General features: G+C 37.7%; 2 protein-coding genes and 1 long non-coding RNA gene across 3 annotated transcripts in view; 2 read left to right on the top strand and 1 right to left on the bottom strand.

Annotated features, from left to right (window-relative positions):
- Positions 1 to 197: 197 nt before the first annotated feature.
- On the bottom strand, positions 198 to 16,283 carry LOC134746257 (SWI/SNF-related matrix-associated actin-dependent regulator of chromatin subfamily A containing DEAD/H box 1 homolog). Its single transcript, XM_063680596.1, has 15 exons — positions 15,859 to 16,283; positions 14,152 to 14,402; positions 13,439 to 13,764; positions 12,902 to 13,070; positions 12,414 to 12,598; positions 11,619 to 11,812; positions 11,085 to 11,220; positions 10,174 to 10,309; positions 9,653 to 9,790; positions 8,865 to 9,107; positions 7,805 to 8,032; positions 5,269 to 5,480; positions 2,881 to 3,036; positions 1,598 to 1,728; positions 198 to 540 (listed from the first exon to the last, which is right to left on the bottom strand). The coding sequence occupies exons 1-15, from the start codon at positions 15,977 to 15,979 to the stop codon at positions 467 to 469; spliced, it is 2,700 nt and encodes an 899-aa protein (XP_063536666.1). The 5' UTR covers positions 15,980 to 16,283; the 3' UTR covers positions 198 to 466.
- Positions 2,775 to 3,041, top strand: LOC134746258 (uncharacterized). Its single transcript, XR_010128222.1, has 2 exons — positions 2,775 to 2,840; positions 2,955 to 3,041. It is a non-coding gene; the product is annotated as an uncharacterized LOC134746258 (long non-coding RNA).
- Positions 16,284 to 16,812: 529 nt separating the features above from the next.
- LOC134746256 (palmitoyltransferase ZDHHC8) overlaps positions 16,813 to 27,944 on the top strand; it is a 41,270-nt gene continuing 30,138 nt past the window's right edge. Inside the window, exons 1-3 of the mRNA XM_063680595.1 lie at positions 16,813 to 16,996; positions 18,387 to 18,505; positions 26,556 to 26,713. Of these exons, the coding sequence (XP_063536665.1) occupies positions 16,905 to 16,996; positions 18,387 to 18,505; positions 26,556 to 26,713 (369 nt within the window). The 5' untranslated portion in view covers positions 16,813 to 16,904. The remainder of the gene's footprint in view (positions 16,997 to 18,386; positions 18,506 to 26,555; positions 26,714 to 27,944) is intronic.

The raw sequence follows: 27,944 nt of genomic DNA, 5'->3' as shown, positions 1-27,944 counted from the left end.
TCAGTTTTATTTGGACCTTATGTGTTTAAAATAAAGACCCTTAAAAGCGTTTTCTCGCACAGGATCGAGAAAAGTGCTGCTGTCTTGTGTCGAAGGCCAAATCTCATTTTGGGTCGCTGAGCTAACGGAGTAAGTAAGTAAGTAAAAGCGTTTTTTAAACGCCGTTTTTCTCCGCAGGTCATCCGACATTCGATTTCGAATCGGACAATGTAAACACGTTCTAATTGTGGCGTTCCATGACTAAAGGGCAATCGTGAAGACCGTTTATTGGTCTCTTTAACCTCCTATCCTTAAAAACTCTGCCAGAAGTTCCGATCAGTACAACACTTAACTAACGATACATAGTCCTTAACACACCGCATTAAGGTTCACCAACAGTCAGCAATCAATCCATTATTTAGGTACTAACCTATAAAATATAAAGTCACTGTGTAGCAGGTAGCACTGGCTCTTGCACGGCCGAATATCATTTGTTCGTGGTGAGGCCGAGCGCGGCTGACAGAAGTCGCACCACGTTCTTTTGTTCTTGAGTATCGTTTTCTGAAAATAAAAGTAAGAAATAAATGCATCCGATTGTTTTTGGATTATTTTAGAGAATAGAATAGAATAAAAGTTTATTTTATACAGGGTGGCCAAATAACAGGTATACACATTCGTTTTAGAATTTTATTCTATGAAATATAAAAAAATATTAAGTATTCCTTGTTAAATATAGTATTTAGGGCCGGCAGTTAAACATGGAAAACAATGATTTAAACTTTCACGATTCATACTCATTATTATTCACAACGGCCGGACTTTCTCCGAGACCACGGGGACCACTTCGTCATCGAAACGTCGGAGGTAAATTTAAAACTTATTTTACGCGATTAAGTCCCGCCGTTGTGAATAATAATGGAAAATAATGTCAGACAAATGTCCACCTCTAGCAGCATGGCAGATGTGAACCCTTTTAATCGCGTTTTTCTTTACATTTCCTGCGTTATCTCAGTGACTGTGTCTCGAATATTTTGTTTTAATTGATGACACGATGAGGAACTGCTTTATCTGTTACGATGCCGTACTGCTCAAATTTATTCACTAAACGAGCTATCGTTAGCCGCGAAGGTAAGTGATTTCTACCAAAAATTGGACGCAATTTTCTTAAGAGTTTCCGCAATACATGATTGGATTGAGTAAAACGTTTTAATAATTAAAACACGTTGTTCCGTCGTAAAACGCTCCATAATAAATTTGCCGTATCTACAAAGTAAATTTCATGCAACAACAAAATGGCGCCGCCAAAACAAAATGGCGGCAAAATAAGTTGTATACCTCCAAGTTTGCCAGAAATATGGCCCGCCATGTGCAAGCATGTTACATATCTTATATGTTATATATCTTAGATATTAAAAAAAACTAATAGTAAATGGGGCTCAGTTCAGGTATGAACTGGCTGGCTGACTGGCGGCAAAGTCCATATTCGGCCCATTTTGATCGAGTCGCGTGGGCCAACGCTCGCCGCATGCGACCAGTCCGCGTTCTTAGATTATAAAGTCACTGGGCGTGGCTCATTCGATGATAAACGCTAAGATAAGAGAGAGAGACAGATAGTTACCGTCAGCGCCGGTGACCTCCTTCTCGAGATTGAGCTTTTCTTGTGCGACCTGGTAGATGCCCTCCTCGATAGTACCAGAGCTCAGCAATCGGTAGATTGTCACTGGTCGCGTTTGACCCATGCGATGACACCTGGACAACAAAGTATACTTTATAATAAGTCTGAAGATATAAAGATAGTGAGGGACGTACATTAAATCTTGTATTTTTCTTATAGAAACGAGTAGACGAGCCTGATGGCCAGTTACCATGGACAGCAACACCAGAGAGGTTACAAGTGCATTGCCACCCTTTAAGATGGGAGTATGCTCTATCGTTAAAAGTTTGAAGATGGTATCGGTCCAGAAATTCCGCGGGTCCACAATTAGCCTCATGCATGAAGTATATATTTGAACGAAATATTTTTTATTCGTATGTTTGTTACCGTTATATCATTTTACAAATGCATTTCCGTTATTAAATTATCATTTAATTGCTTAAAATAATAAATGAAAAGTACAAAAATTATGCCCGCGAAAAGCTAGTGAGCGAAACACGCGAAACGTCACGTGACGTCACGCGTTCGACAGATCAGTTCACATAAGTGTCATTAGTAGCAATTTAAGCAAACTTCAGTTGGGCCGTCCAACGAGTGACATCATCACGCTCTGTCGAATTCGCGCCAAAGAATATGAGCGTTTCAACCGCTAAAAAATGTTCAACATTTTAAATATTTTTTAATAAAATAATGTGAAGGTTTACAAAAGTATTTTAATTTTTTGCGGTGTTCAAACGATATAAATTATGACTACAAATATAAAAAAAAAAACATGCATGGAGCTAATTCATTCCAGTTTACTTGTGTGAGGCAGGAAGTTTCTGGAGAAACGCACAGTTGAGGACTGCGAATCATTTAAGCGGTGCCTGAGAGTAAAATGACACTAGTTGACAAATGTTTACCTGTCTTCGGCCTGCTTGTCGTTGTACGGGTTGAAGTCGATGTCGTGTATGATGACGATGTCGGCGGCGGTGAGGTTGACGAGTCCGAGCCAGTGACGCACACGTGTCGTTAGTTACCTGTCCTCTGCCTGCTCGTCGTTGTACGGGTTGAAGTCGATGTCGTGAATGATGACGGTGTCGGCGGCGGTGAGGTTGATGCCGAGACAGTGACGCACACGTGTCGTTAGGTACCTGTCCTCGGCCTGCTTGTCGTTGTACGGGTTGAAGTCGATGTCGTGAATGATTACGGTGTCGGCGGCGGTGAGGTTGATGCCGAGACAGTGACGCACACGTGTCGTTAGTTACCTGTCCTCGGCCTGCTTGTCGTTGTACGGGTTGAAGTCGATGTCGTGAATGATGACGGTGTCGGCGGCGGTGAGGTTGATGCCGAGCCCGCCGGCGCGCGTCGACAGTAGGAACACGAAGATGTCCTCGGCGTTGTATTGATCTATTAGATCTTGTCTGTGGACACAATAGGCTAGATGACAAATTTTCATTAATGTTATCAATCAATCAGGTTTATTTTTAGGATCAAATGTCTATACTGGACCCATTGCATTAAAGCAATACAAAAGTCAAAAATGATAGTCAAAGACCGACAGTCGTACTTCACTCGCGAAACGCTCCTAACAAAATCATAAGTGAATGTGACGTCAAGTTCACTGAGAGCCCATTTTGAATGTATGGACAAACAAGAAAATTGCGTTTTTGTCGGTGAAACATTGGGTTTATGTATATAGTTGCCATAAAATCTTTTTATAGATAAAATGGAAGGAATCGAATGGTACCCTTACTTTTTTTCCTTTTTGGAAGTTAAAAAATTACTTAAATTTTGAAACTTTCAAGTCCTGTATTTTTGTATTGTTTCCAGATATTATTTTAATATCTACATTATTGTGATAAATTGCTCATTTGCTATCTATGTTAGTAAATTTTGTTATAAAATTCAACATGTGTCATCATCCCTATTACAAGATCGGCGACCTTTTCATACTGAACTGGCTGAACACCAACACTCTGTTCCTCATTCAATATGAGTGAACAAATACGTGTGATATAGTCGCCATCGGATATATCGGAGTGGCCAAGGTGTTCACGAAGATCTGAGCAAAGCCAGCGATTAGAGCAAGAGCAGTATTGCTTTCTCTTCCACTGTCGAGCTACACAAAGAAAGAAGACAGTCCGTACCCTGTTTCCTCAAAGCCATTCAGAATATTTTCGAGTCCTTTCGCCCGGGGGGTAACGAAGTTAGGGGTCTTTTTTTTTGTTTACGGAGTGGGCGTGATAGATTATATTGTTAACAATAGCTTTCTATCAAAGAATTACGTTGTGATTAAAAATGGGTAGGTAGATTTCTTTTACTTGACATTCCAAATCAGTACAATACAAATACTATTTTTAGTATACCTTTTTATAAATACTTATGATTCCTGGATGTAAATAAATTATCGAATTTCCATATCTAAAGTAAACTATTGTTGTGATAATTGCATTTCAAAATGTAGCCTATTTTTATAATATGTAGTAAATACAACGACTGACAAGTCGACTGTTAATATTTCGGTTTAGTGTCATATTAAGTCTAAGTATAACTTCATGATATTGTAAAGTAATAAAAATTAAGAATATTATTTTTTAATGTGATTCGAAATAGAATGATAATATTTATGATCAAGTTTTATAATGTATTTATTTTAAAAGTTGCTTTGCTGATAACTAGCTTGATTGCTCTTTGCCACTATAAAATGCCAGGGAGCTCAGTTTGCAGCTCAGTTCGTTTCCAGCAAGCTACTAGTAAACAACAGGTATGGTCCTGCCTTATTAATCTGTATTTTATTGTGTATAGTTTTTATTAAATTTCTGCAATTGATTTATTTCTGTAAATAATTTCAATTGCTATCCTCAGTAGTTGCCTTTGCTTTGCTAATTATAAATAAACGGTCTAGGCATATTATGAATTGAAATATATGAGATTCTCGGCCTAAAAACCGTTAACCACTGTTTAACATAAAACATGTATAAATCTGGTTCTCATAATTATACTAGTAATATTTTTCTAATTAAAATACCTTTCAGTAATTTACTTATTGATTTGTTTTGAAACCAGGTATATACAAAATAAGACCCCATTTAGCTAACTATTGTTGATGTATAAAGTTGTTTAGAACAATTGTTTCTAAAAGAGTGTAAAATATATAAATACCCTAGATCCTATACTTTTTTTTGATCATTTGAAATAAAACAACATGATTTATAATTCATTTCTTATTATTTTCTATACCTATTTCCCTATTAGCTAACAGCTACATTTTGAAATGCAATTATCACAACAATAGTTTACTTTAGATATGGAAATTCGATAATTTATTTACATCCAGGAATCATAAGTATTTATAAAAAGGTATACTAAAAATAGTATTTGTATTGTACTGATTTGGAATGTCAAGTAAAAGAAATCTACCTACCCATTTTTAATCACAACGTAATTCTTTGATAGAAAGCTATTGTTAACAATATAATCTATCAGGCGCATGCTTTTACGCACCGTCCCCCCGGCCGCGGGAAGGCCATTGACTGGCGAGAGGGGCGGGAGATATTATCTTGATGTTAAAGATATTTTTAAGCACCTAAGCTGCTCCGATGTATCTGACGGCTTGTGGACAAGTGTGGTGTCTAAGACATTTGTAAACTGACCTGTCCGTGACGGCGGTCTGTCCGTCCAGCCTCAGATACCGGTACTGGCGGTGAATGAGATACGGCTCTATAACGTCCAGCATCATAGTGAACTGGCTGAACACCAGCACCCTGTGGCCTTCCTCCTTCAGTTTAGGCAGCATCTCGTCCAGCTTGAGGAACTTGCCGGAGTCCAGGATGAGGCTTATTGGGAGGGCGAATTGGCTTATACTCTGAAAGAGAAATAGGGAAATTACTCAGCAGATTTTTTATTTGATGAATTACAAAATAGTGCTTTATGCAAAAGCTAAAAAATAAAAGCGGTAAAAAAGGCGAGTGTTGTAGGTTGCATACTGATGTTTTTTATACTTCCAATATTATGTACCTAATAATTTTTCTGTAAACCTATTTTTTTTATTGATAATGGGAAACAAACAGCGAAAAATGACACATATAGATAATTACACTTAAATACATACATAAGCCAAAACAGTTTCCACTACTTAAATTAGATAATTATGATTGCTCAGACAAGACTTGTTTGTACAATTCAATTAAACTATCTCTAGATCTAGTGCTAAAGAACTAAACAATGTGAATTTGAAACCACAAACGTGACATGCATTAATTTAACTTAATTTTACAATAGTAAACTATCAAAATCAATTATATTATTTGCCCTAATAGTAGCAGAGTAATAAATTATATTATTTGTTCATTTCAATGTAGTATATAAAAATGCCATTTTATTCAGATACCTGTTACTAAATAACAAGAAATAGAAAATCATACAGATCACCGTTATCGGAGCGGAACAAGAAGTTACAAAAATATAACAGAATTTGCCAGAAAAAACGAACACTATGGGACTGAATGAGTTAATTGCGTTGACTGGATAGTGAATAAACCAATCAAACTATTATTTTTGTATCTGGAAAATAAACAGAGCTGTTTGGACATGTTCAATACTCACACTATGGTTTTGAGTGAGCTGGTGTATTTGAAAGTCCGAGAGACACATGTGTCGCTTAACTTCTAACTCGGGTAAATCCATTTGGCCCTCTCAGCAAATATCTTCCCTATTACCTTTTCTTAATACCAATATCGCATAATTTTGAAGTTTGAAATTACCTAGTCGGCTCATAAGTTCTGTCACTGGCCTTTAAAATTTAAATTTGGAACTCCTAAAACAAAAACCGTTCTGCATTTGAATTTCGAATCTTTATTAAATATTTGAGTAGTATAATTTTGCAATTTTCTGTTTTCTTCAACATGGAGTGGAAGCTTAAAGATAGCCGTACCGCAATAATTGCACTATATCGTTGTGGTCACTCGCCGACTAAAATTTTTAAGCTACTTGAAAATTTAAAATTCTCTCTAAGATTTGTGTATCGTACCATAGAAAGATACAGTGAGGTCTCTAGTTTAAATGACAAGAAAAGAAGCGGTCGTCCGCGTACAGCTAGGACTCCAGCGGTTGTACAAGCAATTAGGGCACGCATTGCCAGAAATCCCGCTAGGAAACAAAAAGTTATGGCCCTCCAGATGGGTTTGAGCAAAAACACGGTGAAAAGAGTGCTTAATCAAGACCTGAGACTTCGTGCTTATAAACGAAAAACTGGCCATCTTCTCAATGGTCGGCTTAAAGCTTTAAGGCTTAAAAGATCTAAAGCTTTATTGAAGAAGTACGCTAAAAATAAGCACCGTTGTATACTGTTTTCGGACGAGAAAATTTTTGACATAGAAGAAAACTGTAATAAACAAAATGATAGAGTGTACGCTCGCAATAGTAAAGAAGCGTCTAATAGCATTCCCCGTATTCAAAGAGGTCAGATGAAGGGTGATTCATCTGTGATGGTTTGGCTGGGAGTTTCTTATGCGGGCGTCACTAGTATGCATTTTTGTGAGAAAGGAGTAAAAACTAGTGCCAAAGTGTACCAAGACACGGTGTTGACTAATATTGTGAAACCACTATCCCATACGATGTTTCTAAACCAGCATTGGGTTTTCCAGCAGGACTCTGCTCCAGCCCATAAGGCAAAGTCTACACAAGCCTGGCTCGCCTCCAATAAAATCGACTTTATACGGCATGAAGATTGGCCCTCCTCTAGCCCAGATCTTAATCCTTTAGACTATAAAATATGGCAGTATTTAGAGGAAAAGGTGTGCTCAAAACCTCATGCAAATCTAGACTCGCTGAAAAAATCTCTTGCTACGGCAGTGGCCAATATCGACATGAAAGTGGTGCGTGAATCCATTGACGACTGGCCACGAAGACTTCAAGCCTGTGTAGATAATTATGGCGGTCATTTTGAATAAATGTTATACATTTAGATTCTCTAGTTTATAAGCTTTCAAACGCTGTACAAATTATACGGAATAAACTTAAACTTTTGATTTTATTTGATACTATGTATATGACAGAACTTATGAGCCGACTAGGTAAGTGACTCACATGAGATCTTCCAACGCGTATTGCTCATTCTTCTAATACTTGTGGTCCTTGAGGGATTGGTATAAGTAATCCACAAGTTTAAACATGTTCAACAATACTCACATTATGGGTTTGAGTGAGCTGGTGTATCTGAAAGTCCGAGAGACACATGAGATCCTCGAACGCGTATTGCTCGTTTTTCTCCTTGTATGTGGGGTCCTTGGCGAGGCGCTTTGCTATCGTCCGAACGGTATCAGCCTCGTAGAAGTATCGGAGGAGGCAGGGATGGTTGGCTAGTTTCCGCATGTCCATCATCATGGAAATGCCGCTTTGCTCCATTGTTGCGTGGATCTGGTTGGAGAAAAAGGTATTTTAAATTCATAAATTGAAGAATATTACTGGCTTATACGGATTGCGAATAGGTACTGAATTTTAAGTAAATATAAAGTAAATGTAAAACATTAAAAGTAGTTTTTACTGCCTGACTTTCTTCCGTTAAATTTTTCAATTTATGTTTGGCTCTGCTTACAGGATATAAAATGGAATTTTAGATTTCTGCCATAAATTTTGTTCTTCTACAAACTATTTTATGCTCCCGATGCCGATACTTAGCGTGACATAGTTTAACGTACATTAATTTTGTAATAGGTATGTTCGGTAGTATTAAGTCTTCTATGGATATATAATCCGAAATAAAAGCTTTTTAATTTTTATTTAAAAAAATCCACCATATGGTCCTAAACTCACGTTTCAAATGTTAATATTACTTACCGTTCCATCCTTAGCCGCGAACCCAGCAATAAGATGCTTATACAACTTCTCCTGTCTATCTGACATAGCGCACAACTCCGTATGATTGCTCTTCTTAGGCAAGTCTTGTAGTACATCTCGCTTTAACCGACGCAGCACGAAAGGTTTCATGACGCGTTTGCCTTACAAAAAAAGCAAGTTTCAAATTTTTATATAATATTACTTACCGTTCCATCCTTAGCCGCGAACCCAGCAATAAGATGCTTATACAACTTCTCCTGTATATCTGACATGGCGCACAACTCCGTATGATTGCTCTTCTTAGGCAAGTCTTGTAGTACATCTCGCTTTAACCGACGCAGCACGAAAGGTTTCATACCGCGTTTGCCTTACAAAAAAAGCAGGTTTCAAATTTTCATATAATATTACTTACCGTTCCATCCTTAGCCGCGAACCCAGCAATAAGATGCTTATACAACTTCTCCTGTCTATCTGACATAGCGCACAACTCCGTATGATTGCTCTTTTTAGGCAAGTCTTGTAGTACGTCACGCTTTAACCGACGCAGCACGAAAGGTTTCATGATGCGTTTGGCTTGCGTGATCTGGCTTTGTTCGAATGGGGGAGCGTCGTCTTCTTTGGTGCCGTCGCCTTTCTTTGTGGTTCGGAGAGATTTCTGAAAAAAAAAATGATATGAATTACACCCTTCTTTTAATTATGCGCGTGCAATAGAGATATCAACAGGCGGTTCAATGTACGAAAATCTATGTGGACACCACCTCTGCTTTACTGAAAAGTAAGATGAAAAACTTCTACGGTGTTAACGCAGCTAGATTTAATATTTTATGTTTTGATATAAATTAGATAGATAGATAAAGAGTTTATTTGTTTGATGCTGCAAATACACACAATTTAGAAATATCGACAAACAGAAAAATACACAATTAACAAAATACACAATCAGTTAAAACAAAATACAAAATCTTATAAATATTAGAGACATGACACCAACAGGAATAGCGGAAAGACTTGCACTGTGTTTGCTTTTATTATTATTTTGTGACGTCATGTGCTTGTAGTATGGGCTGAAAGCCTGAAATAAACGATATTTTTATTTTATTTTATTGCAGCAACAGCAAAAGGGTGCCGACACAGCTATATTACGCTTCAATCTTTCGAGCAAGGCACTGATATTCTGCCTTAGATATGAGAATAGCTTACTGAATTCTTCTGGAACAAGCTCTTAAGGTCGTCCGTTTTCCCGGAGAACATATGCGGCATCACGAAGCAGAGCAGCGACATCAGTTCGAGCAGGTTGTTTTGGAGCGGTGTACCCGTTAGCAGGAGACGGTGTTTCGACTATTAGGATATATATTTCGTTAATATTACATTTAATAAATAATAATTTAAAGGGCTTATAAACACTAGATATATTTCGTGAAAGTAGAGACCGGTTTGTTTACTTTTACTAAGATTGAGACTCTGACTTTAAATTAAAATTAAGTCGCGTTAAAATTAACTTTGTACGACAAAAGTGGCATTCTATGGAGGTTCTATTGGTTTATCAGATGTCCTGGAATATGCCGTTCGAAAACTGCGACATACATATCATGTACAAGAAAAGATAGTGAGCCAAAATAAAGTTGCTGTTAATACCCAATCAGAGCACACAGTGTTCTAATTGTAGTAAAGTTGGACATAGAACTGGGTTATGTTACAGCAAAGTGAAAATGTAAATCAACCTTAATTTTGAGTAGATTATCATATCGCTGGGTAGACATGTTTTTCAACATGTGAGCTTCGTCGTAGATGACGTAGTGCAGCGGCGTTATGCGGAACATCTTGCGTTCTTCTGGGCAACTGCTCACCATCGTGTACCTGAACAAAGAATAAAGGTATGGACATGAACATGGGAGTCATTTTCAAGGTTTCCGGTGGTGCTGATTCTTTTGACTAAGGTTTTGACATTAGTGAGTTATGGATAAAAGTTCTGTAAGGAGTCATTTCTAAAGTTTTCGGGAGTATTGATTCTGATAGATATACGATTTTAGCCCAGTCTTCTTCTTCTTCTTATGGTGCCGTCTCCTGCTGGAGGTTGGCTATCATTAGGGCAGGGCTATTTTCACTTTTGACGCTGCAGCTCCAAACAGCGATGTGGTGCTCATCTAACCCTAAGACGTACCTCGTGGCTCAAAAACCTCAGGTGCTGAGGTTTTTGAGCTACGAGGTACGTCTTCTTCCACGTTTCCGTTTGCCATGGATTTTCCCCTGTATTATCAGTTGGAGGAGGTTATATCTGTCATTTCGCAATACATGACCAAAGTACTGCAGTTTCCGAATCTTTATAGTCTCTAAAATGTCTGTCTTAGCCCAGTCGCACTAACCATAATACCCCCGTTTGCTGCTTCTTAAATCTGTGTGTGAACAAACTGTCAAGGTTTTTACACAATATCAATGCGAAAATGACGGGAAATTGAGCTTAATCCCGAATGCACGAAGGTTGATATTGGGCTGTAGTTGCGCACGTCAGTTGACGTCTTGGGCGGTCAACGGGTTAACAGCGATTAGTGACGGATGGTCCAACCGTCCCTTGGCTTGTCACAATGATCACCTGCAAGACTGACAATTTGTAAACTTAAGTAAGTACACATACGTGGTAAGTATGACGTCTATATTATCCATGCCCCGCGCGTACTGTATCCGCAGCTGGCGGCGCTCCTCGGGGTGCCCGTAGTACTTGCTCACGCGTATGGCGGGACACCAGCGGGAGAGTTCGCCGCACCAGTTGTCTATAACAAGTATTCCAATTATTTAAGGCAGTGGCATATCACGCAAAATGTCACGAATCTCCTACATAATCTGGTGTGCGAGCGGGCTATCGCTGTTTACCAGCTATCTCGCTCACAAGCCTGAGCTGGGGTCCACGTAGGGAAACCTGGCCCCGTGATTTGTGAGCACAAAAAAAAATACTTAAAATAAAACTGAGAATCCCATGATAAATTTTTCAGATAATTTGCCATGGGACTTATTCTCTAGTCAGACTGCGAATTTAAGCATGTGGATTTCCACATGTGTACATACTAACAAACATAAACTGCTACTATCTTATAATAGAAAGGGAAGTGAAAGGGTTATCCCTTTCACTTCCTTTTTACTTAGTCGTAATGGGGTAAAAATTTGAGCTTACCGAGTGTTGAAGCCGGCACAACAATCAGATGAGTGCCCTTGGCTTGTCCGGTTTCCTTCAAATGTGCCAGGAAAGCTATGACTTGCACAGTCTTGCCAAGTCCCATCTCATCGGCTAGGATTCCGGACACACCCTGCTTATGTAGCACTGCTAGCCAGTTGAGACCAACAATCTGGTATGGGGCTAGAGTTAAACTGGTAAGAAAATAAACAGCATGTTATATTTATTTAGTTAATTTAAAGTATACAAAACACTGAGCAAGGCGAAGTTAATGTTGAATAGAAGGAATTCTCTACCAGTCAGCCAATTAAGTTTTCAATAACAAACCTCCTTGATGCATCAATGTCTTCATATTCCTAACAAAAAATCTGTGAAAACTTGCCAAAAAACTGTTTACGGTAAACTTACCCTACGGTTTACTTACCGTAGGGTAGTTACCCTATCTATGGTTTACAGTTGGCAGTAATAATCCCTATTAATAGAAATGCACAAATTTAAAAGAAAGAAAGAAAAGAAAGAAAATACATTTATTTGACGCCACAACATAGTACATAAAAGAAAGGCATGCAGACAAAAAAACATTTGGACGCTAAAAAGGATTTGCATAAATTTCAAGCCTAAATCTGGCCATAAAATGCCCGATGTGCTCATTTATGGTTTCATCATCTTCTTTGTTTCCAGCATACCAGAATACAAAAATTACAAAATATTTGGGGCCTGTCTGATCTATCTAGTCTAAAGGTTCTGACACTGACTGGTAGCTTTTCACATTGGTAAAATAAATAAATAAATTACCTAGAGTCCATTATGGCGGGTTGTTTAAGCAGGCCGGCTCCCGCCGCCACAGCCGCTTCCAACTGCTGCGCCAATCCCACGCATTTCTTCATAAGCCTTTGAATGTTGTTTCTGGTAGTCAACAGCTCTTGAGTTGAGTTGAGGAGCTCTGTACTTAGCATCTTGATGCTGTTGAATTTTTCTACCTGAAAGTTGAAATATGTTTTAGTGCTAGCTTGCCTAGCTTGAAGGCCTTTGTAAGTGATTTTTTTATCATTTTATCATTTATTTATTGCATAGTCATGTACATAATAGGTGATACTAGAATCTCATTAAGGTACAAAACATGTTTCCAATGAGATAAAAGTTTATGTAAGGTAGGGTACAAAATGCCTCACGTGTGGGAAGTTTCTGATAGGTTCATTCAGTGAAGTGCTGATATGCGATTGTCTGCCTGTTTCCGCCCGGGCGTCCCTGCAGTACATGTACATCTTCATGGGCCCACTTACCATATCTACCCATCCTTTGAACGGTCTCTGCGCAATAATTGCCTCAGCTTTCTTCTGTGAGCATCCGCTGAGCAGCGACAACTCGTTGAGACTGCTTTTGTTGAGGAACTCAAACACTTTCCGCTTGTCACCGACCAGGTCGTCTGTCACTTCATTGTCTGAGTCCTCACTGTAACAAGTAACATGCAATTAGTTAGGTCAATAAGCACAGGGAATAAGTATAATTCTGGGAAGAATACAAAGCAAGATAGCATCCAGAGGAAGAATAACATGGCTTAAAAATCTGCCAATTACTCCGAAAAGCACTCGTTCACTTTTACAAACTACCAAACTGCAGTAGCAATGCAACCAATGAAGAAGATAAAGTCAGTAAGAAATGAAAACCATAATTCTTCAGTTATTTGCGATTCCTTAGAACTACAGTTGGACCTTGCCTTCAGGAAAAATTATAGGTTTTGTGATATTTTTCTATCTGTGAACAGGGAAGTTAAACTTCTTTAATTTAAGTGCAAGGTTGTTACATTGTTTATATCTTACCTGTCATAAACCCTATCATCCTTCCCCTTCCTGACCCCATAATCATCATCCTCACTCCCACTGCTGCCTCTCCTGACCCTCCCACCCTGCGCCGCCAGCGGTTTCCTAACCACCACCGTAGTAGCTCCAGTACCAGCAGGAGTACTGGTCACGCGTACAACACCCATGTTGGAGCCGTTGGGCCGTTGTCCGGAGAAGCCGGGACGGGAACCCTGGTAGGAGGAGGATGTCGGCGCTCGGTCGTTGCTTTCAGGATCGTGTTTGAGGAGCTCGTCTCTTGAGCGTTCTTCGTTCCAGCTGTGTTTTACGAGAGTGTTCTTTATGAACTGAAACAAAAATTCTAATTTACATTTTTCTTAGAACTTGGGGGAAGAAGAAAGGAGAGAAGACGTCAATGTGCTGGACTGATCAAACCGCGGCCACACTCGAGATTCAAGTTACCAAAGTGGTGTACGAGTGTATTGTCGAGAATCAGAATAGATCTTAATTTCAATCCAGAAATAAATATCTCATATTCTAGGTGTAGGTTGATAATTCCTTCAATTCAAAATTATTAATTTTATAAAATAGTAAATCAACTCCTGTAAACTTGCTCAACTGGCATTATAGCCTTGCTTGCACGAGACAACTTGTCTGTGGACTTGCCTATTAAAACATAGGATTACGAGTCTTGTATTTGTCCATAGGCCCGTTTCTGTAAACACTTCACTTACCATAGGAGAAACTTCCGGAAACATTTCCAGCATGTTCCTAAATCGTTTTTCTCTGATGGCTGTAGTTAGGGGCTGCGGTGTTGCCTGCTGGCTGGGAGGCTGTGACGTCACAATCACCGGGCTGGTAACGATGATCTTCTTGGCTGGTGATGCAGGGTCATCGGAGTCAGAGTCGGGCACCCTGATGCGTTTGTATACCAAAGGCCCGTTTCTGTTTACGGTGTTGGGGGCTGGCATTCTGCTTTGAGGTTCTAGAATTAGCAAAAAATAAATCTCATGAACCATGATAGTTACAGTTGAAATTTTTACAGATGATGTATTTCTGTTGCCGCTATAACAACAAATACTAAAAACAGAATAATGTAAATATTTAAGTGGGACTCCCATACCACAAACGTGATTTTTTTTGCCGTTTTTGCGTAATGGTACAGAACCCTTCGTGCGCGAATTCGACGCACTTGGCCGGTTTTTGGAATTATTAAGATTGTAAATTAATTTCATATTATGTAACTGTTCAGTCCCATGTTCCGTACATAGTTGAATGATGAAGTTATAGTTTTGAAAACACTTAAATATTGGTTTACGTAAACTTGTTACCCTTCAGTTTAAAATTTTCTTATTCCATCCAGTCTCAACCAAGCAAAGTTACTCATTCACTTTGTAACTTCACCATAAAGCCTTATGTCTATGACAATAAGGTTAAAAATAAGACGAAAATTATTTCAGCAAAAGCAAAGTTAAGTGTGCAGAAAAACAGCTGATCAATATTTTTGTGCATGTTTTTCCAGTATTTAAGATAATTATAAAGATAATTGATAGCAATAGAATATGCTTACTAACAAAGGAATGATATAACATCAAAATATACTTGTATATTTAACCTTCATAAATCGTTTTAATTTATGCTAATACAAGATTTGTAATAATTATTTTGAAATACATTCATAATATCCTTAAAATTAGAATGTTAAACATTATAACCTAAAAGTATTGATTCAATCCTTGCATCTAAACTTAACATTTTCACTATTTTAGAGTAGTTTTGTCTATTCAATTATTAGGTAAATAACAAATAATAGCATTAACCAATAAAGAAATAAAAATAACACAATATATCAAAGAAAAAATTAGAACACACAATGCATCCAATGCTATCCTTGTCAATGAAGCTAGCTTTATCTCATGCTTCTGTTGATTTGGAGGCATATTATGTGAAAAAATAACATGCTGTAAATTATTGTAATGTTATTTTTTAGTACATAAACTATTATTTTGTCTAATCATAATATAAAACACTAATGACCTACTGCAATTGAGTGCTGTGTCTTTGAAATATAAAGGAAACAGAATATCACTTATGTAGTTACTGTGAAATGGAGTATAACCACTTCAATCATAAATTGTCCATCATGATATGTATAATTGCACTTATGTATTATACCTATTCAACGATCAGCTGTTAATTTTAACCTACTGAGTAAAAGAAAGCTTTCAACATTTCATCAAATTGCATAATGTAGACTTGTACCAATGGCACTGAAGCAAATACAGCAATTAATCTAACTTATAGATTTTGCTGAGATATAAAACCTACCGGCTCACAAAAAAAAGACCTTGAAAACGAGGGTCACTGGACACATTGCAAGTCCCCATAGAATGACCGTAACACGTGTTCTATATTGAAATAAAGATAAGAAATATACTCACGAGCAGTCGCCGTTGGGCCAGACATAGTAACAATGCTGTTACTTCCATCGCCATTCGGTTTTTTCTGAAACCTATATTGTCTCAAGTAACTTAGCACACTTGGGCTTGTGCTTTCAGACATTTTTCACAGTCAGTCACGTAACACTATTCGTAGTCACTTAAACAAAAAAGCACTTCCCTTGAATACACAATAATTTAGAAAAGTTTGTTAATTAAATGCCTTCAAAGTTTTACGAGAAATTATTCAAGCAAAGCACACCGAAGACAACACCACGGCCATTTTTATCCGCGAGACTGAACGTTACATTTCTTTTCGGCCAATGACTGAGAGATAAAACTGTCAGTGTACAGAATACACCAATCGAAGAAACGGAAAATTTCGCGTATCTCTTTTTTTGTCATTAAGGACCAATGACAGCATTTTTCAATTTAACGAGCCGATAGTGTTTAAGTAAATGTTTCTCCGCATTTACGATTCAGTTACGGTTTAAATATTATTGTGGTAATAACAATTTTGATGGTTATTAATTTATGTTTTGCGTTGTTGTTAATCAATAAAAAACCTTAAGCACATTATAAGATAGCTGTATAATAAGCAATATTAGAATTGGAGAATAGCACTGAGTGGCACTGACGCCAAAAGCGGTTTTGATGGGTTTTTGAAATCCCTAGCAAAACAGCCATGGTTGCCATTATAAAAAAAAATGCAATCTACGGGAAATCAACTTGGGAAATTAATTTTTATTTTCCAATACTTTTAAGATAATTCCAATATTAAATAAATGTTAACCAAAAGAGCAAACGTTTTATTATATTCAAGTTTTTGGTCAAATCGATCATTCGTAAAATTAGGGAACACTTCATAAAACATGATTTTTGTAAACGATTCTTCGACAATTTTGTCTTTTAATTTTTTTGTAGGGAACAGTGTTTTCTTTTAATAGCAACCCATTAATGCTGCTGTCAGATTAATAGGTGCGGCCATGTTGATCTGTAGCGAATAAAATAGAATAATTTTGCTTTTAGGGAATAAAAATTGACACAATATGCCCAAATGCGACCTCAAAACGAGATACATCCCCGCGACCTTCGCCTGGACATTGCTTTTGGGCACGACGTCACTATTTTTTTATTTTCCGTGAGTATACATTCATGTCGATCTAGTACAAATCTCATTTTTGGTTTGACAACTTTCACACAGATCGTGGAAATTGGAGCTATTAATATCTTTGGATTCGATCTTTGCCATGTGTGGCGTCAACTTGTTGTGTATGTTTCACCATAAAGGGCATAGGGTTTGTCAATAACGAGTATCGAACCTCGAACTACGAGCTAGGCCATGCCAGAGTAATTAGTGTCATTTGTATATTAATTAAATTCTATCTGCACGCACCTATCCACGTTCCTATAACACGCTTTTTACTTACTATTATTAAATGTATATAAAGTTGGTAAACTTAAATAAAGTGAATTACTTAGAAATGAGTCAACTTGATTCCTGTGATGACAAGTTTAAATTACGAGAAAAAAGCAGTAGGTAGCTTTCAAGTTATTTGATTAATTAAAATGCTATAATCTCCTTACAAATTACTTGCAAATCATACCAAACAATGCATGATGTAGTTGACAATATGTGCACTTAAAACTTAAAAAACAGAATAACCAGTTCGGCATTTCGTTATGTTGATTATAAAGTTTTTTAGTCTCTTGTAATTCAAAAACACTGGGTTGGGCAAGTCAAATTGGGTTGGGCAATTTTTCGTGATTTGTTTTTTTTTTAATATGCAAATAAAAATGTAAATCGTTCATGCACATCAGTAGGTATAGGTATTTTATCTTATTTATGCATCTATTATTTTGTTATGACATATGAAAATACAGTGGATTTCGGATATGATGATGAAGGTTCCACTGAAATTTTGTCGTTATATCCAGAAGTTGTATATGTATATATTTAAATCCAAAACGTGAGTATGTTTACAAGGCTATACCCCTACCTAGTTAATATTTACCTATAAACAAAATGTCACCACAGTTGCTAATCATCTGTCGATGTAAACAAAAGATAAGAAAGTAAAGCTCTTTGGCCACCAACTCCGGTCGCAATATCTGCATGGGATTTCTAAGAACTTGTTACAAATGGTTCATTAATGGTCTATAGCGACTTTGGGTGAATTCATGTGGATATAGATCCACATGAATCTTGTACTAAAGTATGCTTTAAATTCATGGGACTTGGATTTTACGTCGCTATAGCCAAATGGTCGCTACAACCAAGGTTGTAACAAATGAAATCCACTGTATTTAATTCCTAGCTTGACACTATAGTAGATTTAAAAATTATACCGTAGTATTATCCTAAATTTAGCTACAATTTAATGTGTGTATGCCATGGCAGTCATATGCCAATGATTTTGTTGTATGATAATCTTTTTTACACAATGGAATGTTGCAAATTAACTGAATTAAATGTCTTATATTAAAATTATTAATAAGGCCTAAGTTATAAACATCTTTTTTACTTACAGATGCCAGTACTATCTACAAAGGCACCCATGGGTCCCGGCGTATCAAGGTGTCATAACGTTTTTTGTTTTGGCCAATTTTACACTGGCCACTTTCATGGACCCGGGAGTTATACCAAAAGGTCAGTTTTTTTGTAATTTGTAATGCCCCATATATTATGCACTAACGGTTAACGCGTGCAGATTTGTCTTACTAAAACACGTGGTTGGTTGCTTGAATGCGTAAGGGCTCTTAAGGCCAGAGCACACCGTGTTTTGCAAACTTTGAAAAACACACCGTGTTTTGCAAACCTTGAAAAAAATCGCCTAAACCACATACTAGAAATCATATCAACTTTTCCAATACTTCCATATTTCCTGCCATCTCGTCTTAAAACAAATGTAATTTTTTTTAAACTAAAATACTGCGCAAATTTGTATAAAAAACCGGAAAATGTATTAATTTACTATCAAAATAATTATACAGGAACAAATCGATTTTATCTAATTATGCATAAAATGTTTTTGTTGTGTAGGCTGCATCCAACACTACGCATTTAAGGGTTAAACGTCTAGTCTAAATTATATGAAATTATGACGTACTAGCGACCCGCCCCGGCTTCGCACGGGTTACACAAAACCTTTACAAATTATACACTAAAACCTTCCTCAAGAATCACTCTATTGATAGATGAAAACCGCATCGAAAACAAAAAGGCTCACGGCGTTCGCGTTCGCAACGTGATCGCCCATGTAGGACACTTCTATAGGTATCAAAGGATTGATTCACCCCGCTCCGCATCGCTTCGCCTCGCGTTCGCGTGTTTTTCGCCTACGTAGTACGCTGCGTAATGGATTTAGGCGGTTGACCATGTAAAAGTAACTGTTGTCCAATTGTTGAATTAAACTGTAACCCTTAAGTAATAGAGTTCAAATTCATTTGAGCATTAGTTCGAGTTCAATAAACACTGGGATGATTGAACGATCACAATGACAAGCATATAAGTATTAGTATATGTATGGATGAATCATTTAGAATAGATCTTTTGTTGCGATTGTGAGTAACTTTGTTTGTATTCCATATTTGAAACGCAACATAGTACCTACTACCTGTGTACATGAATATAGTGCAATTATGAGTAAAAAAACCGGCCAAGTGCGAGTCGGACTCGCGCACAAAGGGTTCCCGTACCATTACGCAAAAAACGGTTAAAAAAATTACGTTTGTTGTATGGGAGCCCCACTTAAATATTTATTTTATTTTGTTTTTAGTATTTGTTGTTATAGCGGCAAAAGCTTGTAAAAATATACAAACAACCGATATACCAATTGCAATAATACCATCAAATTAAATACCACTAAATTTGTATGAAAATTATAGCGATATTCCTGTCTTTGCACGGTGGTTAATAGCATCATTCATAAACGTCTGTCAACTCTAACAATCCATTTATAATGATTCGTCCCTATCTGTCATTTTGACATTTGTGTTTGTTAGAAAGAGAAAGGTTTGCTATGTTTATGAATTGAATTGTTAGTACTAATTTTAATCGCTTAGGATCGACCTAAAGTGACTTATTATATATATAGATAAGGCTGTGTTGTACGGTTGCGTTCGTGGCCCACAAATGGTCTCTACGGAAGACCAGCGCTGACTTTAGGGTTAGCATTATGCTGAGGCGGGACCGTTTCGTGGTAAACTAGGTACTTACATACTATTTGTTTTAAATATAATTTTTCTTTGTAATACGTTTGTATGAAATGTAGTTTACCATGAGTAAATGAATTTTATTCTATTCTATTATCTGTCCGCCGGACGATATCGGCCTGTCAGTTGTTCGGAACTGTCAAATTTTTGTTCTAACTGACAGGCCGATATCGTCCGGCGGACTGATAATCAGTGGGCCCCTTAAATTCCTATTTAACCTTGCCTAAACGTAGTGGAAGCAAACAGTATATTTTATATGACTTCCATGTTGACATTGACCTTGCGACCTTGACACTGTTACTACTGTAATCAAATCTTGCGAGTTAAATTCGACCCACTTTACTAAAACTCCACTGTCCGTCTGTCTGTCACCAGGCTGTATCTCATGAACCGTGATAGCTAGACAGTTAAAATTTTCACAGATGATGTATTTCTGTTGCCGCTATAACAACAAATACTAAAAAGTACGGAACCCTCGGTGCGCGAGTCCGACTCGCACTTGGCCGGTTTTTTAAATCTGTTGCAACAACTATCCACCGTAGGCTGGTAACTCCAAACTTTTATCTAGCTTCTAGTCGACTGAAGGACTTGTATCCATGGTCATGAAATAAATAAAAATAAAAAAATCTAGCTTCTAGTGGTTAGTTGATTTTTCTAAAAACCCTGATACTCTCGCGAGGTTCCCCGCAAGTCCCGCAACCCTGACATATCATTGGAAATCCTGACATATCATTGGAAATCCTGACGTATGGCCCTACTCTCGATTTACCAGAAATGGTTTTACTAGATAACATAGATAGCTACAATCACTGTCACTTACATCTTCATTTAATGTAAACATTGCTTTATCTAGTTATCTTATTTCGGGCAGTCGCGAATGACTAATAGGCTTATCATAAATATCTAAACATACCTTATCTAATCATAGTTAACATGAAGTAATTATAGTGCTAAAATATTTACACATTTATAAATTACGGCTGTGTGCAATACATACATACAATTTGTACATATGTGTAAATTGTCAATATTGTCATACAGGCGCCATCGTAGCGGCAAAAGGGCTCATACATTTCTACACATGGACTAAAATCTTGACAATAGAGATGTGTTCAGATATTTGTGAGCACCTTCCTTCGCCGCTTTGAAATATGTTATGGCTACTGTATTAATATGTGACGTTTTCAACCAAAAGGTACCACATTGTCGCTTGTCGATAAGGTTGATTTCTAATTGAAGCTATATGGAAATAGCGCCTTAGACACAATAAGCTACAATAAGTACCCTTTTGGTTGAAAATGGCACATATTATAATCGTTAATACCCTTAACTCTTAAGGGGCCCACTGACTATCAGTCCGCCAGACGATATCGGCCTGTCATTTATGACAAAAATTTGACAGTTCCGAACAACTGACAGGCCGTTATCGTCCGGCGGACGGATAGTCAGTGGATCCCTTTAAACTAGGTAGATTGAATAGTACAGATGTAGTGCATTATTGTTTTCCATCGTATTTTCTCGGAAACGTTCGTATTTGTCATGCTAGTTCACTCAATGTCAGTACTTTTTGTACTGAGACTGACTGAAATAGCAAGACACGTTCGTAAGTTTCCGGAAAAATACGATGGAAAATAATTATGCACTACATCTGTATACGAGTAGAAGTGTTGAAAGCGTTTGGGAAGCTGTATCTAGTCCCATTTAGGCGCGTTATTTGAGAATCTAACTTTACACTTGTTAGCTATTGATGACACCTGACTGATAACTAGAGGGCGTGCCGAATGACATCATTTCGATAATGGGCGCGAAGTGGTTAGTACTTGTACCCATTGTGTCCGCCTGATGGTAAGCGGTCGTCATAGTCTATCGACGACTTTTTTTTAAATTACAAACTGATCGGCGATTGGCCCTAGTCACACCTGATGGAAAGTGAAGACAGGGCCTAAGATGGAGCTCACCGGTTCAGTAACAGCCCATTCACTCTACAGACTTCATGGGCGTTGCCGGCCCTAAAAAAATATTTTTAATTTAATTATGGCGGAGGTTCACAGAGCCACCGGTCACTGTTAAATTTATTTATTTATAAAAAAAGTTATAATGCACACACTCAATACCTCACCCCACCTGAAGCCTCATTCGGATTTAACGACTTTTTACGGTTTTGATACTTTTGATCTTATTTTGATACTATCATGCTCTCAATTACTCACGCTGATCGGTGTATGCGAAAATCGCGAAATGAAGTGAAACTAGTAAACGTCGTTCGTGAGATCAAAGATAGATATAACTCCGTAATAGATGGATACAGTCTAAGGAAAAAAACGTGCCTCGAAAATCACGAAAATTTGATTCTCGATCAGATGGCGCCACTAGTTTTGGCCTACACTCGTATAGAGGGCGTTGACTGTTTCGTTTGTTATTCATAATTTTAACGCATACCAGTGAAGGAACATGGGTCAAAATCATATAAAAATAATTAATGCAAATAAAAAAATCATTTATCCATATTTAAATACATTTTATCGTATTTTTACAAATCTTCAATTTTAGTTTTAAAGTGTGTCGACAGATGGCAGTGAATTTACTGGGGTTACAAAATTTACTATGACAGTACCGCTCTAGTATAAGTTACTCTATGGTGAGATGCACTCCAACCACCAAGACTATCAAGCTTAGAATACGTTTAAAAGTGGAAAAATTACTGTCTTGGGTGAGACTTGAACTCACGGCCTCTGGATCGATGCTCCAGCGCTCTGCCAACTAAGCCACCAATACCTCATCCATAGTCAGCAAATCTTCCCACTATATGGGTCTAGGGGACCCTAGCGACATCTACCGTAAGAGCGTTACACTCGCTTCGGGCAAACTCGGCTCCGTTCGGCTCAGCATTGCTCCGAGCAATTATTAGGGTTGGCACAACTTGACGGTCCCTTTGCGTGCACGACCACAGATAAGATAATGACTTGAATTTTGACAACCCTAAATAGCCGAAAGGGATAGTGCCGTATATTAGAAAGGGATAGCATCATTCGACCATTGAACCGCTGTCAAACTTCGGTTTTGTTGGAAGTTTTCTTTCTGTACGTTAGTACTATTATTTATTCTGTGACCCTATCAATGGTTTAGTCTAAAAAGTTTAAAAACCTCTTTCCAAAGTAACAGCCAAAAAAAACTGAAGCCTTATAAGCAAAAAAGCAATAAGTTTTGAATAATTCACGGTTACTTTCACTAGACTTATATTGACCGGGATATAAATATCGGTAGCTCAAAAACGATACAAAAGGTAATCACGGTCTTTATCCCGGTCAATATAAGTCTAATAAAGCAATAAGATAAAGATAAGCTGTGAATTTGTCATTGTCAAATTGTTAAATTCCCCGCCAAAGCGATGGCACTTGTCGTACACCTACTTCCCTTCAATAAAAATAGGGTTTCCTTCCATGTATCCAGTGGTTATTAATTTTAACGATATAATTAACTGTAATTAATTAGATGGTGAAGTAAATTGCATGAGTTTCCGCGTATTGAATTCTAATTAAGTTGATAATTAATTAATAATTTTCAACTCCTGATTAACGATTGAATTTCATGTATAGCGAATTTTGTATTTTCATCAACAAACCAAGCATTTCCATTCAAAAGAGCCCTAGCTATTCGCACTTCGCACTTAACCAATTTACATATTTCTAACTTGACCCTCATTACTTCAGCACCCTTTTGACATTAATTGGGAACCGGTTCGTAAACAAGTAAACACTGTTTAACCAACAAATTATACAGTCACTTCGTTACCAAAGGTCGCAATTTCTAACACATCAATGCAAAATCAACCTTGCCTTATAATTGTTTAGGTTCAATTTTGCTAAATACTAGTTATCGGTAAATGAACTTGTCAATGTCGATTCAATGCAAAATCAACCTTGTTTATTATTTGTCTAGGTTCTATTTTGTCTCAACTCCATGTTACTCTAGCTGCTAACCGTATTAATGCGAAATCAGCTTTATTTCTTCATTGCTAAGGTTTTATTTTGGGGCACTGTTATTATAGTAGCGTCAATAGCGTAATAGATGTCATAGTTACCTAGTTTATGTAAGGGCGGTAACAATTAGTAAACAAGATTTATTGCCCAGTAATGATAAGAATGATTATGAAGGTATTTAGTTTTGTATCCGTGTTACAAAGTATTGTGATTTAAATAGGTAATTGTAATTTAATTATTTGTATACTTGTTAGTAAATGACATACTCATTACTGAGTCTGACTCACAGACCGCGTGGGCCCTCTGTATCACCATTATCACCTATGTGACAAGGTATCACCTCCTGACATGGTGAAATCGGCGCCAGAACGGATTTATTACAAAAAGAGTAAATATATAATCTTCAAAGAACTAAATAGAGTTATCTATATTTTAGGGTTTCATTGTCAACTTGGATAACTTACAGTTTCACCATTTGTGTCTGTCCGCAGCTTAGCTCAGTGACCGGTTAGTAGGGACTAGAGAGTTGCAACTTTGCACTTCGCTCATACATACATATGATTTACGGTGACAAACTATTTAAAAAAATATTTGGGGATATTCTCATACAGATCGGCCTACCTCCAAACTAAGCAATTATTAAGCTTATATAGATAAAATAAATACTTATAGCCTCAATAGCCTGGCAAACACTGTCACACAGTCATTAAGAACCAAGAAAATTATACCTATAGCCTACTCGTCCCTTTCTTTTGGGTGGTAATACTAGCGTAAGACAAAGACAGTATGATTCTCTCTGACAGTCCTGGGCCAAACTATAGATGCATAATAGATAACATCCATTTCACCGACAAAATTGCAAGTTCTTCTTTTCTATACATCGAAACTGCTTGTAAGCAATAGCGACATTACATGCTGACGTCACGATGTATTGCCATTTAGTTAGAAGCGTTTTGACAGTAAAGTACTTTTGCTTTGCTTTTGTCAAATACCCTATTATTCATGATAACCACACAAATAATGCTCTATATGAATGCCCTTACCGCGATTGAACCCGGGTTTCATCGCAGGGTCAATACTGACTACGCTAGGAAAGGTAGCCGTTCAAAATTCAAATAAATAAAAAACTCCTAACTGACCTTTGCTGGACGGTGTCTTTGCAATAAATTGTGCAAGAAAAGGTACCCCACGTCCATACTAATTTACAGAACTTTGTTTGCAGGGGGGATGCCTTTTCTCTGCAGCTGACTGACCTACGAATTGTCAGCTAACGGGATGGACATTGTACAGTCGCCATCAGATATATCGGAGCGGCCAAGGCGCTCACAAATATCTGAACACGCCTGTATTATCAAGGCGTTAGAATGCGTGTTCAGATATTCTGACCACCCCGGCCGCTCTGATATGGTACATCCCCTTTACGTAAAGTGGGGACGAACATTCATTATACGTGGTCCGACACGCATTTGGCCGGCCTATAATCATTCCTAAAACCAGAGCCAAGTCACCTTTTGTCTTTGACAATTCCTCTTGCCGACTCTATTAGGTATTACCAAAATAAACTTATAATTGAATTCGTTTTTGACTTCTTAAATTAAATTTTCCTGCTCTCTTTCGCTTCATTTTCGCGCCTCCGAGAAATGTCTATAAAAGGCAAATAAATTAGTAAATCAATTTGGTAACTCGTCCCATGCTAACGAAGTAAACTTTAAATTGAGTCTCCAATTCTCTATTGATATTTTGCCTTTCACACTTGACTTAATGTCCTATGTCCCCTAGATGGGGCAGAGGGCGTCCACAGTGCACCGCCTTCGGATCGGTCTCGAGCTTCGTGCTTGAGTTTGATCCAAGTCTTCCGTCCGTCGCCAGGGTCTGCTTTGGGGATTCCAGTCTAGGGCTTGCCTCGGAGTGTATGCTGAATACAACTCCTTTCACACGCTAAAGCCTAATTCACCACTCGATGACGCCTTTCATAAGGCAAACGCTGGCATTGTAGGTGATTCTTAAATTGTGTCCAGAAACATTTTTTTTTTCATAAAAGTTTTTAATAACCTGAAACTGGTACTTACTTTTAAAACTTAAACACGGCGCTGACGCGTAAAGGTTGACCGTTTTTTCAAATGTACACAAAGAAATAATTTTCGACAAAACTTCTCCTTACAGCCATTTGCAAATCTGACAACAACATAGTGTTGCTGTTCTAAAAAAACGATATCCAACAGTAACGGTACCCGAATAAAACGGCAACGGCAAAATTCTGACATTTCCTTGACGATAATTTCTCCAAAACCCCTCTCTCTTATGGTCTCTCTAATTAGATCTCCGTACTTCGTATTTTTCTAGACTTAAAACTTTTAGGTTTGAACCTTAAAATGGTCCTAGTGGCAAAGGACCAAATATCCTGGGAAATCCTGACGTATGTCAACCCTACCACATAAAAGGGATTTTTAATAGCCCAAATTCTCTAATAAACCTCATAATTAACTTTCGGTCTCTGTCCACCAGCTCCACCTGACGAGGACCGCGAAGACGACTTCCGAGCTCCTCTGTATCGCAGCGTGGAAATAAATGGCATAACTGTACGAATGAAATGGTGCGTCACGTGCAAGTTCTACAGGCCGCCGCGCTGCTCGCACTGTTCTGTGTGCAATCATTGCATAGAGGTAAGTTCAAACAGTAAATAATAAATGGCATAACTGTACGAATGAAATGGTGCGTCACGTGCAAGTTCTACAGGCCGCCGCGCTGCTCGCACTGTTCTGTGTGCAATCATTGCATAGAGGTAAGTTCAAACAGTAAATAATAAATGGCATAACTGTACAGCCGAGTGTGTTTTAAACGGGCGAGAAAAGCGAGGTCGTTTAGTAGCACAACAAGGCAGGCAATCCCCATTTAGGCAGAATAAACTAAGAGAATAAACTTGAATCCTGACTTGAAAGCTCTTAGCACCCAGATTTTCCCAAACTGAGTTGAGTAGCTGTAAAAAGTAATGAAATAAATGCAGTATTCGGCAATATGTTTAACCCGTATTAAAATCGTGGGTACCTACTTATATTTAATGCTTCTATGTCCGTTTTTTAGGGTTCCGTACCTCTAAAGGAAAAAAACGAAACTTAGGATCACTCGTGCGTCTGTCTGTCTGTCCGTCTGTCACAGCCCATTTTCTCCAAAACTACTGGACCGATTAAGTTAAAATTTAATACACATATATAAGTTTGCGACCCAAAGACGGACATGTAACGTAAACAAAGAAAATTAAAAACTAAAGTTTCTGAAACTATATCGTGTTACATATCAGGGGAGGCCTTTATCTCCGAAGCTACTGGGTCTAAAATATTGAAAAAAAAAAATACACAAAATAGTTCTTTACCTATAGATAACAGGAAAACCTATTAGAATTGTGCAGTCAAGCGTGAGTCGGACTTAATTACTTAGTTTTTGATCCGAGCCCTACGGGTTTTTTAAAGACATTTCACTCACGTTTCACATAAAAAAAATCATTGTTACAAATTGTGTAATGTACGATACTCTTGGAACGCGAGTCCGACTCGCACTTGGCCGGTTTTTTGGGAAAAAGAAAGTACTTACATCTTCGTATGTCCCCTGCCATACGCTCTTAACTAACCAGCGATAGTTAACTATGTAGTTGCTAATAGTTACGTCATCTGTGAGCGCTAATCAGATTTCAGCTTGTCATTAGTATGAGAGCACTAAAAGGGATTTCCTCAAAAACTATCCTGCTACTACTTCCAAAGCAATTTAGACCTTAAATGTATAAAGATAAAGTTGCTTTTAGAGTGAGAAGCGTAGTTGGTAGTCATTTGCTCTGAAAAGGTTAGTTAGATAAATTATTCACGGTTGATATCTTCGTGTTTCTCGGGATTTTTTGATAAA

Source organism: Cydia strobilella, chromosome 12 (assembly GCF_947568885.1).
Source record: "Cydia strobilella chromosome 12, ilCydStro3.1, whole genome shotgun sequence".
Taxonomy (NCBI): domain Eukaryota; kingdom Metazoa; phylum Arthropoda; class Insecta; order Lepidoptera; family Tortricidae; genus Cydia; species Cydia strobilella.
This window is presented reverse-complemented; position numbering and strand designations above follow the sequence as displayed.